The sequence below is a fragment of the Tupaia chinensis genome, unplaced genomic scaffold (genome assembly GCF_000334495.1).
Source record: "Tupaia chinensis unplaced genomic scaffold, TupChi_1.0 Scaffold000360_1, whole genome shotgun sequence".
NCBI lineage: Eukaryota > Metazoa > Chordata > Mammalia > Scandentia > Tupaiidae > Tupaia > Tupaia belangeri.
The window spans coordinates 1,696,428-1,713,386 of record NW_006159856.1 but is presented as its reverse complement, the minus strand read 5'-3'; the positions used below and the strand labels follow the sequence as shown (position 1 = coordinate 1,713,386).

Below are 16,959 nucleotides of genomic sequence, written 5' to 3'. Positions count from 1 at the left end.
ATATAGAAAATAAACAAAACCAACGCTGTTTCTTTGAGAAGATAAACAAAATTGACACCCCCGTTAGCTCGATTAATCAAGAAGAACAGAGAAAAGAACCAGACAAATCAAATCGGCAAGGAAACAGGCATTATTACAATGGATATAACAGAAATACAAAATATCAGAGAATACTATGAGTAACTATATGACAATAAACAAGAAGACCTAGCTGAGATGGACATGTATGAATTACCAAGATTGAACCAGGAAGAAATAGAAAGTCTGAATAAACCTGTAATAAGCAATGAGATTGAATCAATAATAGGTAGTCTCCCAACAAATAAGAGCCAGGACCCGCTGGCTTTACTTCTGAATTCTACAAAACTTTTAAAGAACTAATCACTATTTTTCTTAAATTATTTCTAAAAATTCAAAAGGAAGGAACCCTCCCGAATTCATCCTATGAAACTTCCATCGTCTTAATTCTAAAACTGGACAAGGACATGACAAAAAAAGAAAACTTCAGTCCAATATCCCTGATGAATACAGATGCAAAAATTCTCAACAAGATACTAGCAAATCATGTTCAACAACATATTAGAAAGTTTATATACCATGACCAAGTAGACTTTTTTTGGCTCAATGTATGCAAAACAGTAAATATAAGACATCATATTAACAAAAGGAAAGAGAAAAGCCATATGATCATATCAATTGAGGCAGAAAAAACATTCAGTAAAATACAGCATTGCTTCATGATTAATACTCAGCAAAATTGGCATAGAAGGAACATTGCTTCAACACAATAAAAGCCATCTATGAAAAACCCATAGCTAACATCATACTCAATGGGAAAAAGCTGAAAACTTTTCCACTAAAAACAGGTACAAGACAAAGATGCCCACTTTCTCCACTCCTTAACGTAGTACTAGAAGTTCTCACCACTGCAATTAGACAAGAGAGTCAAATAAAAGGCATCCAAATAGGAAAAGAAAAAGTGAAATCATCGCTATTTGGAGATGATATGATCCTATACATAGAAAATGAAAAAGAATCCACAGAAAAACTCCTGGAAGTGATAAATCAATATAGTAAAGTGGCAAAATACAAAATAAAAAATCTATAGCATTTTTATACTCCAACAATGGGCAAACTGAGACAAACTTGAAGAAAGAAATCCTATTTACAATAGCCACAAAACCAATAAGATACCTAGGAATAAACCTTACCAAAGACATCAAAGAGCTCTACAAGGAAAACTATGAAACACTAGAAAAAGAAATTTTAAGTGACACAAAAAAGTGGAAAAACACCATGTTCCTAGATTGGAAGGATTAGCATAATTAATATGTCAATCCTATACAAGTTAATCTACAAATTTAATGCAATTATGATCAAACTATCAGAAATATTCCTCACAGAAATAGAGAAAAAAAAATAAAATCATAAAAATCTCCGTGTTGCCGAAGCAGTATTGTGCAAGGGGAATAAAGTAGGAGGTATCTCACTTCTCAACCTCAAAACATATGACAGAGCTGTGATAATTAAAACAGCATGTTATTGGCACACACACACACACACACACACACACACACACACACACAAAACAGACAGGTAGACCAATGAAACAGAATTGAGAACCCCCAAATAAACCCCAAAATATACAGCCAACTGATCCTTGATAAAGGGCACAAGACAATCCAGTGGGAAAAAGAAAATCTTCAGCAAATGATTCTGGGAGAACTGGATATTCACCTGCAGAAGAATGAAATTGGATCCTTATCTCTCACTACTAACAAAAATTAACTCAAAAATGGATTGAGGATGTAAACATAAAACCTCAAACTATGAAAAAACACTGTTGGAAAACACAGAAAAAACTCTTGGGGACCTTGAAGTAGTCAAAGACTTTTTTTTTTTTGGAGAGGTTTTTGCTCTAGGGTGCGTGCGCTCGCCAGACAGAGAGACAGCAGGAAATCACCCCCCAGGGGGGATGGCCATGCCGCATCCCTTCTCCTCCATTCTCCTCTTGGGATCTTGGGCACACACGCATACGTGCCCGGCGTGAGTTTAAGCCACCGGGTCCAGGACACGAACCGCGGTCGACTACGTGGGAGTCCACCGACATAGCCATTACGCTAACTGCTGGTCCCAGTAGTCAAAGACTTCTTAAAGAACTCCAAATCACAGGCAATAGTCTCCAAAATAGACAAATCGGACTATATTAGGTTGAGAAGCTTCTGCAGAGCAGAAGAATAAATAGAGTGAGAAGACAACCCTCAGAGTTGGAGAATATATTTGCAAACTGTTCCTCAGATAAAGGACTGATAACCGGAATATATAGGGAACTCAAGAAGCTTACCCACACACACACAAAGAAAAGCCACAAAGGGACCAGCAGTTAGCGTAATAGCTATGTCACTGGTCTCCCACGTGGTCAATTGTGGTTCGCGTCCCGGACACGGTGGCTTAAAACTCATGCTGGGTGCCCAAGATCCTGAGAGGAGAATGGAGAAGGGATTACGGCGTGGCCATCCCCCCTGGGGGATGATTTCTCATCTTCTGTCTCTCTGTCTCTGTCTGTCTGGCAAGTGCACACGCCCTATAGCAAAAATCTCTAAACAAAACAAAACAAAACAAAAAACCCCCACAAATAAACAAAAAACAATCCAATTAAAAGATGGGATAATGAACCGAACAGACAGTTCTCTGAACAGACAGTTCTCTGAAGACATATGAATGACTCAAAAGCATATGAAAACATGCTTGACGTCTCTTATCATAAGGGAATGCAAATCAAAACCATAATGAGATACTCCTTAACCCCAGTCAGAATGGCTAAAATTAAAAAAAAATAATAATGATAAGTGCTAGCGAGGCTGTGGTGATGGGGGAACTCTCCTACCCTGTTGGTAGGAATGCAAATTAGTACAATCACTTTGGAGAATGATATGGAGATTCTTCATAAACCTACCAATAGAACTACCATATAACCCAGTAATTCCGCCGTTAGGTATTTACCTAAAGGATAGAAAAACCCTCAGTCAGAAAAACACTTGTACATCCATGTTTATTGCAGCATTATTTAAAATTGCTTGGACATGGAATCAATCCAAATGTCCAAAGTTAGATGACTGGATAGAAAAAAGTGTGGCATATGTACTCTGTGGAATTCTACTCTGCCATAAAAAACAATGAGAACCTGACATTTGATACAAAGTGGACAGATATGGAAGACTTAATACTAAGCAAAACAATTCAGACTATGAAAAACAGACTTTGTATGTCCCCACTCAATATATACTGAATGTCTGTGCTCTATAGCAGAAACTGAGTTTGGAAGATATAGTAGCAGGGAGGGCAACTATAAATACTAGAGATATTAAGGATAGGGGTAACACAGGGATGGGTAATAGAGGGAGGGAGGGGAACAGGGTAAGAAAAAAAGTATGTTTAATTGACAAAAAATGAAAAGCTATTTGCTGATAATAATGTATATATTAATGTCTTTGTCTTGACTAATAAGCTTGATATTTGTGCTGGAAAAGGCAACATTGTACATTGTAAAGGTGTATGTGATTAAATGTAAATTAAAATAAAAAATTTTAAAAAGGAATTAGAAAAAATAGAAATTTTTTTTTGAAAGATTTTCACTGTAGGGCGCGTGCGCTCGCCAGACAGACAGAGAGGGACATAGAGACAGAAAGCGAGAAATCACCCCCCAGGGGGGATGGTCACGCCGCAATCCCTTCTCCTCCATTCTCCTCTCGGGATCTTGGGCACGCACGCACATGCGCCCGGCGTGAGTTTTAAGCCACCGGGTCCGGGACACGAACCACGGTCGACTATGTGGGAGTCCAGCGACATAGCCATTACGCTAACTGCTGGTTTCCAAAAAATAGAAAATTTTTAAATGAAGGATGCTTATTATTGGATTGTTGGAATGTCATAATGTACTTTTCTGTTTTTCTATGTAAAGATGTGTCATGACTTTTTCAACAACCCAACATAATACTAAGATAATACTAAAATATTAAAAATTTGTAACTAGCAAAATCAAAGAAGGAAAAAATACAAAATAATGCAAAAAGGAGGGAAGGAAGAACAAGTAGATTAAACAGGTGGGTTAAAGGACCAGCAGGGCCTGATGGTTAAGGTAGTGGGCTCCCACATGACTGATTGTGGTTTGAGTCCTGGACCCAGTGGCTTGAAAATCACAACAAAAAGATAAATAAATGTTTTTTTCCTTAAAGAAAAGAAATATACAGCAGAGAAAAATCAACAAAGTCAAAGTTATTTTTTAGAAGATTAATAAAATAGATAATCCCTAGCAAGACTACTCAAGGGAAAAGAGAACATAAATCACCACTCGGAAGGAGATGAATGGAAAGGAGACATCACTACAGACCTGATACACATCAAAATGACATCAAAATGATAGTAAGAGGAGACTATGAACAAGTTTTTTTTTTTTTGGAGAGGTTTTCATTATAGGGCGCGTACGCTCACCAGACAGACAGAGACATAGAGACAGAAAGCGAGGAATCACCCCTCGGGGGGATGGTCATGCTGCAATCCCTTCTCCTCCATTGTCCTCTTGGGATCATGGGCACGCACGCACACGTGCCCGGCGTGAGTTCTAAGCCACCGGGTCCGGGACGCAAACTGCGGTTGACTACATGGGAGTCCAGTGACATAGCCATTACGCTAACTGCTGGTTCCCACTACGAACAACTTTATATAAATAAACTTGACATTTTAAATGAAATGAACAAATTCATAAAGAAAAAAGCAACTAATCAAAGCTAACAAAAGAAGAAATAGAAAATATTCTTAGTCTGAGATATTAAGGAAAAAGAATCCATTATTTAAAAACCTTTTTGTAGGGCCAGCAGGTGGCATGGTGGTTAGGAGCACTGAATTCCTACATGGCCGAATGAGATTTGAATCCTGGACCTGATGGCTTGCTTGCTCTCTCTCTCACTCTATCCTCACTGGTCAAATTAAAATAAGTAAATAAATAAAGTTAAATAAAATAATTATTTTAAAAAATGTTCCTTGAATTAAGGAAAAAATATCTTTTTAAAATTATTTATTTAGTTTTACTTATTCATTCATTTATTTTAATTTGACCAGAGAGACACAGAAACAGAGAGAGAGGGAAGTGAGAAAGCAAGCCACCAAGTCCAGAACTCAAACCATGGTCAGATATGTGGAAGTGTCCAGTGCCTTAACCACTGCACCACCTGCTGTTCCCCAAAAAAGAAATATCTTAAAAAAGAGGGACCAGCTTGAAACACATGCTGGGTGTTTGTGAGCTCATGCCCAAAATCCCAAAAGGAAAAGGGATTATAGTGTGGTCCTTTCCCCGGGTGGTGATTTCCCACTTTCCCTCTTGCTGTTTCTCTCTAGCAAGTGCACATGCCCTATAGCAAAAACTAAAATAAATGAATAAAGCAAAACAGATTTTCAATGTAGATGAAACATTCTTCTATTGGAAGCCAATGCCATGCAGGACTTGTATAGCTAGAGAAGTCAATACCTCAATTCAAAGCTTCAAAGGACAGGATTCCTCTCTTGTTAAGAACTAATACAACTGGTGATTTTAAGTTGAACCCAGCGCTCATTTACCATTCTGAAAGTCTTGAGACTCTTAAGAAATATGCTAAATCTACCCTGCCTTTGCTCTGTAAATGGAACAATAAAGCCTAGATGACAATGCGTCCATTGAGTTGTTGGAAAAGTCATGACGTATTTTTCTATGCAAAAATGTATCGTGACTTTTCTGACAACCTGCTATTATAACATAGTTTATTGTAAAAAAACACACACACACACACACACACACACACACATATTTAGAGGTTTACGCCTTAGGGCATGTGTGCTTGCTGGGAGAGAGAGACAATGAGAGGCAAAATGAAAAATCACCCCCCAGGGGGATGGCCACACCATAGTCCCTTTTCCTCTATTTTCCTCCTGGGATCTTGGGCATGCATACACACATGCCAGGACTTGAACCACAGTTGGCCATGTGGGAGTCCAGCAACATAACCGTCATACATCTGCTGGCCTGGTGTTTACCGAATACTTTATTTAAGACCTCTGTTGAGACCTACTGAACAGGAAAAAATATTCCCTTCATGGTTTTATTCTTCATTGACCATGTTCCTGGTCATCTAATAACTCTAATGGAGATGTACACAGATACATGTTTTTTGTGCCTGCTAACACAGCTTCCATTCTGCAGCCCATGGGTCGAGGAGTCATTTTAACTTTCAAACCTTATTATTTAAGAAATACATTTTATAAGACTACAGCTCCCATAGATAATGATTCCACTGATGTATCTGGGCAAAATAAATGGAAAACCTCTGGTGGGCCAGCTCCATAGCCAAGTGGTGAAGGGTGCCTGATCTCACATGGCTGACTGTGGTTCAAATCCTCATTCCAGCAGCTTGAAAAGCACACATTAAGCATGTATGCATACGTGCCCAAATACCCGACAAGATAGATGATTTTTTTCTCCTCTCCTGTTTTCTCTCTCTGGTGAGTTCATGTGCCCTCTGGCAATTAAAAAAAAAAAAAAACCTTTTGGAAAGAAATCACTATTCAAGATGCCATTATAAACATTCATGATTCATGGGAGGAGGTCAAAATAACAATAATAGGGGACCAGCAGTTAGTGTAATGGCTATGTCGCTGAACTCCCATGTAGCTGACCATGGCTCGAGTCCCAGACCCGGTGGCTTAAACTCACGCTGGGCACATGTGTGTGCATGCCCAAGATCCCGAGAGGAGAATGGAGAAGAAGGGATTGCAGCATGGCCATCACCCCTGGGGGGTGATTTCTCACTTTCTATCTCTCTGTCTCCCTCTGTCTGTCGGGCAAGTGCACGCACCCTATAGCAAAAACCTCTCCAAAAAAAAATAATAATAACATTAATAGGAATTTGGAAGTGGTTAATTCCAGCCATCATGCATGACTTTGACAGGCTCAAGGTGTCAAGTGTAGTGGGGATAGCAAGAGAACTAAAATTAGAAGTAGAGACTGAATGGGACCAGATGAAGGTACAGCAGTAATGCAGTGCTCTGTGATGTTAGATGCACATAGGAAAGTCCAGAGTTCGTGTCCTGAGGCCTCTCTGTGCATGTCAGGCTCACACTGACTGAGGCTGGGGTAAGTTGCAGTATGAGGGGGTGTTTATCTATCTGTCTGTCTCTATCTCTTTCTCTCATGGAAGAAATAAGACAAATCGGGGACCAACAGTTGACGTAATGACTATGTTGCTGGACTCCCAGGTAGTTGACCGTGGTTCGAGTCCCGGATCTGGTGACTTAAACTCATGTCAGGCGTGTGTGCATGTGTGCCCAAGATCCCAAGAGGAGAATGGAGGAGAAGGGATTACAATATGGTCATACCCCCTGGGGGTGATTTCTCACTTTCTCTCTTTCTCTCACTCTGTCCCTCTCTGGTAAAATTAAAAGAAAGAAGGAAAGAGAGAGAGAGAGAGAGAGAGAGAGAGAGAAAGAAAGATAGGTAGGAAGAAAGTTAAATAAAATAGTTCTTTTTAAAAAATTGCAATGTTGAGATTAAAAAAGAAAAACTAATTTCTAATCTTTCTTTTAAATTGTATTTCTTTCGTGAGAGAGAATATCCATGTGCACGCCTACATGAAAAAAAAAAAAAAGGAGGGGACAGAGGGGAAAAGAGAGACAGGCACCCTGAACAGTGTCTCAGTCTGCCTTGATCCCCTCCCTCCAACCTTCCAGCTAGTCGGGATCTTGGGTACACGCACCTGGCAAGTTTCAGATTGACTCAGGATCTGAACCTACAGCCAGGTAGGTGTATGGCTTTCAGCAGCGCAGTTCAGTATGCCACTGCCTGTATCACCAAGGCTGGGCCTGACGAACTAATTAATTTCTTATGGAAATGAAAGGGTTCTGGAATAGCCAAGACAAAGATTTTTTTATCTAGTCTACTTTTGTTGGGTTTGGGCAGTTTCCACAAATAGTGCTGCTGTGACCATCCCTGTGTGTCTCTAGGGAGCCGTATGTATATATTTCTGTTTAATGTGCTTCATAACCAACAAAGCTAGGGACACTTCCTGTTTGTAAAGCTGTAGTAACGTGGGCAAATGTAGTGCAGTGATGGGACTCTGGCCCATTCGACAGAATCGAAAGTCGAGAAGTAGACCAGCCCCTACGTGCTTCCCTGGTTTATGATGAAGCAGAACAGTGGAGAATGACTTTGTCTCCCCCCAGTAAATGGATGAGTGCATAGGTATCCATGTAAGAAAGACGCGTCTCACATGGAACTCTCTCTCTGGATCCTTACCACAATCATATTCAAAAGTAAACTCCAGACAGAGTTGGTATAAAATCAGTTTCATTACTTACTGATACAAATACCAATATCAGATATAGGAGATATAAATGTGAAAATAATAAAGGTTTTAGAAAAAAATAATCAGGGATGTCTTCGTGATCCTGGAGTAGGCAAAGATGTCTTAAACAGGACACAAAAACACCAACTATAAAGAAAAAATAAGATATATCACATTTTACTAAAATTTAAAACTTCACTTCACCAAAACACTCCATTAAGAATGGGAAAAGGTGGGACCAGCAGTTAGCGTAAATGGCTATGTTGCTGGACTCCCACGTAGTCGACCGTGGTTCAAGTCCCGGACCCGGTGGCTTAAACTCATGCCAGGCGCATGTGCGTGTGTGCCCAAGATCCCAGGAGGAGAATGGAGGAGAAGGGATTGTGATGTGGCCATCCCCCCTGGGGGGTGATTTCTCGTTTTCTGTCTCTCTGTCTCTGTCTGTCTGGTGAGCGCACGTGCTGTATAATAAAAACTGCTCCAAAAACCAAAAAAATAGAATGGGCCAGCAGGTGGTGGTTAAAGCACTGGACTCCCACGTGTCGGAACGCTGTTCAAGTCCTGGACCTGGCGGCCTAAAACTCATACCAGGCATATGTAATACATGTCTAGAATCGTGAAAGGAGAATGGAGGAGAAGAGATTGTGGCATGGCCATCTCTCTCTGGTGAGTACACACACCCTGTAGCAAAAATCTGTCTCTCAAAAAAATAAATAAATAAAAATAAAAAGAAGTATTTGTTGTTTATCTGAAATTCAAATTTAACTGGGCATCCTATATTATAACTGGTAAGTCTACAAAATATAACATTGACAAACAAAGTCAGTCACAAAATATTGTAGACTGCAAATGCCTATTTCTCCAGAGGATCAAAGCAGGTGAGATTACCTTAGCCTTGAGTCAGGAAACGTGGAGAATGCCTGGAGAGGCACATGAGGGCAGCCTGAGGTCCTAGTTCACGGTTTACTTATTTATTTTTTAAAAAGAATTATTTATTTAGTTTAATTATTATTATTTTTTATTATTATTTTAATTTGACTAGACAGAGAGACAGAGAGAGGGAATGTGAGAAAGCAAGCTGCCAAGTCCAAGGCTCAAACCACGGTCAGCCTTGTGGAAGTCCAGCAGCCCAACCACCACGCCACCTGCTGATCCCCCATGTTTTATTTTTTGATCTTGATGCTGTTCACATGGGTATATGAAAGAAAGCTCAGCGAACTGGACAGTTCTGAGAAGTGCACTCTCCTGCATGTCCCATGACTGTGCTGGAATGTTTATCATGGGACTCAGACCTCAGACACAGCCTGGGCTTTTCCCAGTAGTCAGCAATGTGTGGTTGCTCTGTAGGACCTGCTGTAGACTTATCCTAGCCATCATCATGTAATCAACTGCACCTTTGGGTCTCAGCACCAATGCCCCTTCCTCCAGGAAGGCTTCCCAGACTAAACCAGATGCCTTGCTGTACCCTGCTTAGTGGCTTGCGTTTTCTTTTGTTGCAGTTACCATCACACTTCAGTCACTATTTATATAAATATGTGTATGTTATCTGCCACACCCACTGGAGGGTAACCCTGTAAGGGCAGCACCCATGCCTGTCTTCTTCCTGAGCATCCCCAGTACCCAGTGCCTGGCACAGAGTTGATGCTTGATATTATTTGTGGAATGAAAGGATTAAAGTCTTTTTGTAAATCAACATTTTTTTTTTACTCCTTAAAGTTTATTTTTTATCTTTTTTCACAGCACATGTGTACACATGAGAGAGAGAAGCACCATCAACAGGATCTTGTCACTTTGCCATTCCCTTCCCCAGTCCTCCAGCTCTTCAGGATCTTGGGCACTGTCTGTGTTTCAGGTCGACCGGGCCAGGGATGCAAACCTGCAGTGCACCATGTGGCTTCCAGCACCACAGTTCAGTATGCTACTGCCTGTGCTGCTACTGAGGCTAGGCCTTTACATTTTTACCAATGCAATCAAAACATCCCTAAAATTCAGGACTTTCTTGTTTTTAGTGAGAAATTGCAGAATCACATTTTTAGAAAGAAGCTATCTTAGAATCAACTCAGCCACCTTGAAAGCCGTTGTCCTGACCTGGAGATGTGCGCCTCGTTTTGTGTCAGAGGAAACCTCCCTGTGCTGTGTGAAGTTAGTTGCAAGCATTCAGGGTCCTGTGTCTACTCTCGGCCAAGGAGGCTGCTGCAGCCTTTGGGATCCTCACTTTTGTTTTTTGTCTTGACCGTTGCAGGGATTTGCTTCAGACGCTGACAGAGGAGGAGCTGCACACACTGGAGCGGAACCTCTGCATTTCCCAGGATGTGGAGTTCCCCATCCGGGCAGATGTCCAGGTTCCCACTGCCCTGGCACCAGCCTTTTCCACACCCCTTCCCCCGGAGGAGCCACTTTCAGCCAAGGCCAAAAACCCAGAGGCAGAGCTGGCCTGCTCCATGCAGTACGATGACCAGGAGCTGGAGCAGCTCAACCGCATGGTCCACAGGGCAGGGGACGAGATGTCCTCTCTGCTCTCACCACCCAGCGCCTGCCAGTCCCCTGCGCACAGGCCCGGAGTCGAAGGCAGCCCCTGTGGGGAGGCCTCTCCAAGCAGAGCGCGGCTGCAGTCAGGCAGCGATGAAGAGGAGCGGGTATTCTTCATGGATGATGTAGAAGGGGCAGCAGAAGCCCCTGCCAGGCCTGAGTCCCCGAGTGGCCCATTCGGGTGGGTGGGCAGCACTTGTGCCACCTCGCAGGAGAGAGGACAGGGTGAGCAGAACAGAGTGGTGGGGGTCAGTGTGCCTACCACGGAAAAGGCGGAGGACTTGAGCAACAACAACAACATCGAAGATGACAAATTGCGGGTAGCCAGCCTCTCGGGCTCCAACTCCTGCAGCTGCCTGGACTCGCAGCTGTACCTGGACGGCTGGGAGGTGAGTGGGGACGACGCAGAGACGGCTGAGATGATCGCCCACCGGACGGGGGGCATGAAGCTCTCAGCCACAGTCATTTTCAATCCCAAGTCCCCCACCTCCCTGGACTCCGCTGCCTCCACTCAGGAAGCCCTAGGCCATGGCATTTCCCCATCGGAGCCTGTGGCCGAGGGGACAGAGGGTAGCTCCCATAAACTCAGCACCGCGGCCACCAACTGCCTCCTTAATTCCTGTGTGTGCTGCGGGAGCTGTGGGGACGGCAGGGAGGATGCCGCGGAGCGTGTGAGGGAAAAGTGTAGCCCAGGAGGTGTCATCAGTGCCTCTTATGCTGCAGGCTTAGCCAAGACCAGTGACAAGGGCCTGGAGAGACTGGATGAGGCCCGGTCTGCTCCCGAGGCTCCCCTGCCCACAGGAGATGCCTCTGACAAGCAGGAGCCCAAAACCTCTGCTCCCAACAAGTGCCTGGCACACCCCTCAGGTTCCCCAGTGGACACGGCAAGTGGTTTGCGAGCAGAGGGTGAGGTGGCACAGCCACAGGAGTCAAAAGCCAGAGAGCAGGATGAAGAGAGACCCTCAGCCAGCGGGGAGAATCAGCATGATGATACGGCCCAGGAGGACCCTCGGTGCTTGTCAGGCCCCAGGTAAGAGCTGTTTCTGGTCCGGGGGCTGGATTTGTCCTCTCCCTGCATTTGGAGCACATGGTGTGGGCTGATGCTCAGAGTCTTACGGTGGTTTCTGTCTGGAGCTTCTTGGCCACTGGCAGGTGCAGGGCCAGGCTCCGATGTGTGGCCTGTCTGTGTGTGAGGTGGGCTAGCCCTGGGAGCACCCACCCTGCAAAAAGTTAATCAGCCAAGAAGTGTCCTCCATGGGCCCCGACCTCCTGTTTCTGATGGTACAGGCATTTTTCAAGTGGCGCAGACACAGTGCCAAGCTCTCAGTCTGCCCCCTTTCATCACCATAGCCCATCCTGACCCTGGTGTGAGCTGAGCATGGGTGGCCCGGGCAGTGGCTAGAAGGCCATGGCACTGGTGCCTTGCCGTGGCCCTGGGCTGTGTCTGAGCATGCTGCTGTCCATTCCTCATTGTTGACCACCATGGCTGTCCAGCTCACACAGGGCTGAATGAGATGCATAGAGCCTTGGTAGTGGGCATAGGCCTCAGGGACCATGGGGAAACCTGAGACCACCCTCAGCAAAGTCTCAGGCAGTATCCCAGGACCCCTGCCTTCCCAGGGCTCAATCCTCTTCCCCTCTCCTTGCAGTGAGGCGAGATAGGGTGGACTCTCCCATGCCCTCATCTCCCCTCCACTTGGATCCTTCTTACCTCTCTCCCCAGAGGCAGGAGGCTGGGAAGGCAGATGGGTGAGGTCTTCAGGACGGTGACACAGGCATGCTACCTTAGACCCAAGGCTGCTTTCTCTTTCCTTGCCCTCTACTCTTCTGGATTTGTCTTGAACAAAGCAGAGTCAATAAGCATTGACCCAGCTCTTGCCCTGTGCCCACCTTACCCTTGACGTTGGAGACCGGGTGGAAACGAAGGTGCCAGGGCAGCCTTGGTGGTCCACCATGGTCGCCGTATTGTCAGTTTGATCAGCCCTCTCTCCAGTAAGCCTCCACGTGCCTGTTCTCCCCAGGGAGCATGTGGCCACGGTCCCCCCAGGTGGCACGAATGAGGAGCGGCTAGGACCTGGTGACTATCAGGGCTGCTCTTCCCCCCCGCTGCTGATGAGAGCTCCAAGGCCTCTATGGCCTGAGCTGTGCAGCCCTTTTCAGGGCTGGAGGCTGCGGGAGTGGTGTGGACCCTGGAGCTGGCCGTAGCTGCTTCTCATCCCCTCTCCCCAGCCCCTGGCAAACTCCAGTCTACTTTTGGCCTCTATGGACTTGCCTCTTCTGGGTGCTCATATGGATGGAATCATGTAGTATGTGACCTCTCGCGACGGGCTTCTTTCACCGAGCATGTTTTCAGGGTTCACGGCATTGTAGCGGTGTCAGTGCTTCCTTTCTTCTTAGGACAGAATACTATTCAGTGGGTGGGCAGACTACCTTTTGTTTCCCCACTCCCAGGAGGGATGTGTGTGTTGTTTCTACTTTCTGGCCATTGTAATAATACTGCTATGGGGACCAGCAGATGGTGTAACAGTTATGTCACTGGACTCCCACGTGGCCGACTGTGCTTCAGGTCTCCCACCCAGAGGCTTGAAACTCATACATGGTGAGTGTGCATACATGCCCAAAATCCTGAGAGTAGATTGGAGGTGAAGGGATTGCAGTGTGGCCATCCCTTGATTTCTTGCTTTCTGTCTCTCTGGAGAGCACATGCACCCTATAGCAAAACTCTCACTTAAAAAAATAAAAAATAATACTGCTATGAAAGATTGTGTACAGGTTTTTGCGTGGACAAATGTTTTCAGTTCTTTGAGGTTTCTAAAAGGAGAATTGATGGATCATATATGGTAACTCCAAGTTTAACCTTTTTTTTTTTTTTTGAGAGTTTTTGGTATAGGGTGTGTACGTTCACCAGAAAGACAGAGAGACAGAGAGCCAGAAAGCGAGAAATCACTCCCTAGGGGGGATGGCCACACTGCAATCCCTTCTCCTCCATTCTCCTCTCGGGATCTTGGGCACTCATGCACAGGCGCCTGGTGTGAGTTTAAGCCACCAGGTTCGGGACTTGAACCACAGTCGACTACGTGGGTGTCCAGCGACACAGCCATTACGCCAACTGCTGGTCCCCAAGTTTAACTTTTTTTTTTTTTGGAGAGATTTTCACTGTAGGGAGCGTGCGCTCGCCAGACAGACAGAGAGAGACATAGAGACAGAAAGCGAGAAATCACCCCCCAGGGGGGATGGTCACGCCTTCTCCTCCATTCTCCTCTCAGGATCTTGGGCACGCACGCACACGCGCCCGGCGTGAGTTTTAAGCCACCGGGTCCGGGACACGAACCGCGGTCGACTATGTGGGAGTCCAGCGACATAGCCATTACGCTAACTGCTGGTTCCTCCCAAGTTTAACTTTTTGAAGAACTTTCAAATCATCCTTCAAAGTGGCTGCAGTTTACATTCCACTAGCTCTATAGGAGGGTACCAATTTCTTCATGTCCTTATCAACACTGGTTATTATCTAAGATTTTTAAAAAGTGTTTATTGGGTTAGATAGTGGTGTGGTGGTTGAGGCAGCTGGATCTCTCATGGCCAACAGCCCAGTTCAAGTTCTGGACCCTCCAGCGTGAAAAACTTGCCAGGTGCATGTGCACATGAGCCCAAAATTCCAAGAGGAGGATGGAGGGAAGGGATTACGCTGTGGCTGTCCCTGCTAAAGAATACTTTCTTACTTTCCCTCTCTGTCTGTCTGTCTGTCTGTCTCTCAGCCTCTCTCTCTGGCAAGTACATGCCCTATGGCTTTTTTTTTTTTTTGAGACAGATCTTTGTTATAGGGCACATGTGCTTGCTGAAGAGACAGAGACAGAAAGCAGGAAATTACCCCCTGGGGGGATGGCCATGCTGCAATCCCTTTTCCTCTGTTCTCCTGGGATATTGGGCATGCACACACACATACCCAGTGTGAGTTTCAAGCCTCTAAATCTGGGACTTGAAATATAGTCAGCCATGTGTGAATCCAGTGATGTAACTGCTACACCATCTGTTGGCCCTGGCTATTATTATTATTTTTTGGTTAAGTTTGTTTGTTTGTTTATTTATGTATGTGTTTATTGACTGAGTGAGTGAGTGACTGAGTGAGAGAAAGACAGAGAGACAGCATCCCCCAAACAGGTTCTTCTTGCTATGATCCACCTCCTATCTTCAGCCAGCCCCAGATCACACACATGCATGTACCTGGCGTATTCAGAGACATCTCCAAATATGAATCCGGAACTTTCCCATGAGAGTCACTTACACGGAGCATCACGTTTTACCCTTGTGTCATTATTTAGCTCCTGGTCTAAATTTTTATACACAGTTATTTTTGCCCTTAAGGCACATCCCATTAAAATATACAGCTCACTGATTGCTTAAAGTCACTTGAAATCCTTCTTTTTGAGGTTATGCCCCCAACTTTACTCATAGTCAAGTTAACTTGCTTCATTTAGAATTAGATGTATTGAAATTGCCAATTAAGTTACATTTAATTCAGTTTTATAATTATGTGAAATATTTGCATGGTTCTCAATCAATCCTGCCAAATAAAATACACCAAGAGAAGTCTGCCATTTCACCTCATTCTCTCTTGGCCCCAAAAATAACAGTCTAAAAATCTGGAGGGCGGCCAGTGATGTAGTGGTTAAGGCAGCTAGATCACACATGGCTGACTTCATGGTTCTGGTCCCAGACCCCAGGGGGCTTGAAAAACACACTGAGTACGTGTGTATGTGTGCCCAAAATCCTAAGAGGAGAGTGGAGGAAAAGAGATTGTGGCATGGCCATTCCCCTTAGGGAGTGAGAAATCACTCTTTCTCTTTTGTTCTCTTTCGCAAGCACATGTGCCCTATAGCAAAACTATAAATACGCACACACACACACACACATATACACACACACATACACGTATAATTTATCCTTTAATTTTTAAGAAATATAAGCAAAGCTGTATATATTGTTGGGTCACTGGAAAACTCATAATGTATTTTTAAATTTTTTTTTATGTAAAAATGCATCACAACTTTTCAGACGACCCACTGTGTTTGTGTTTGTGTGTGTGTGTGTGTGTATACGCACATATCTTTACACACACACACGTGTGTGTATATATATATATATATGGAGAGAGAGAGAGAGAGAGAGAGATACAGATACACACATGTATTTACCCTTCCCCACCTTATTTGGTGATTTGGTGAAAGGTCTCCTACTGCCATCATTCTTCTCCACCTTGTTTTCCCAATCTTCTCACCCTGCGGCCATTCTATGGTACTTTTGAGAGATGTCCCCCCTTTCCTTTACAGCTGAGTAGGACGCCAGTGTACACTCACTCGGTCAGCCCTGGTGTTTGCCTCAGGGTCATTTCCAGACTTTTGCAATTATAGATGGTACTGTAACAAGTGGCTTCTCTTATTTTTAATAAGGCCATTTTTGAGATGCAGCCCAAGCTTTATGGCCATGTCAAATGGAATAAAGTCTTTTTTTTGAGAGGTTTTTGCTATAGGGCACGTGCGCTCGCCAGCCAGACAGAGAGAGACAGAGAGACAGAAAGCGAGAAATAACCCCCTGGGGGGATAGCCACGCCGCAATCCCTTCTCCTCCATTCTCCTCTCGGGATCTTGGGCACGCATGCATACGCGCCTGGCGTGAGTTTAAGCCACTGGGTCTGGGACTCGAACTGCAGTCAACTACATGAGAGTCCAGTGATATAGCCATTACGCTAACTGCTGGTCCCTGGAATAAAGTCTTTTTCAAATGTCTTTTTCAAAAGCTTTCTTCCTCAGGGCCTCAGATTTAGCTCAGTAGCAAGTGAATCATTTTATTCCAAGGTTGATATGAAACTATCACAAATTTTTTGATAACAATATGGGAAGATTTTTTTTTTTTGGAGAGGTTTTTGCTATAGGGCGCATGCGCTCACCAAAAAGACAGACAGAAAGCAAGAAATCACACCCCAGGGGGACGGCCACGCCGCAATCCCTTCTCCTCCATTCTCCTCTTGGGATCTTGCGCACGCACACACACACGCGTGGCATGA

The 16,959-nt window shown here is 44.4% G+C and overlaps 1 protein-coding gene across 2 annotated transcripts in view; it reads left to right on the top strand.

Moving 5' to 3' along the window:
• The window catches only part of ZFYVE28 (zinc finger FYVE-type containing 28), a 117,506-nt gene that overhangs the window by 45,354 nt on the left and 55,193 nt on the right, over nt 1-16,959 (top strand). For both annotated transcript variants that reach the window (XM_006152912.2, XM_006152911.3), the window contains exon 7: nt 10,612-11,928. In XM_006152912.2, the coding sequence (XP_006152974.1) occupies nt 10,612-11,928 (1,317 nt within the window). The remainder of the gene's footprint in view (nt 1-10,611; nt 11,929-16,959) is intronic.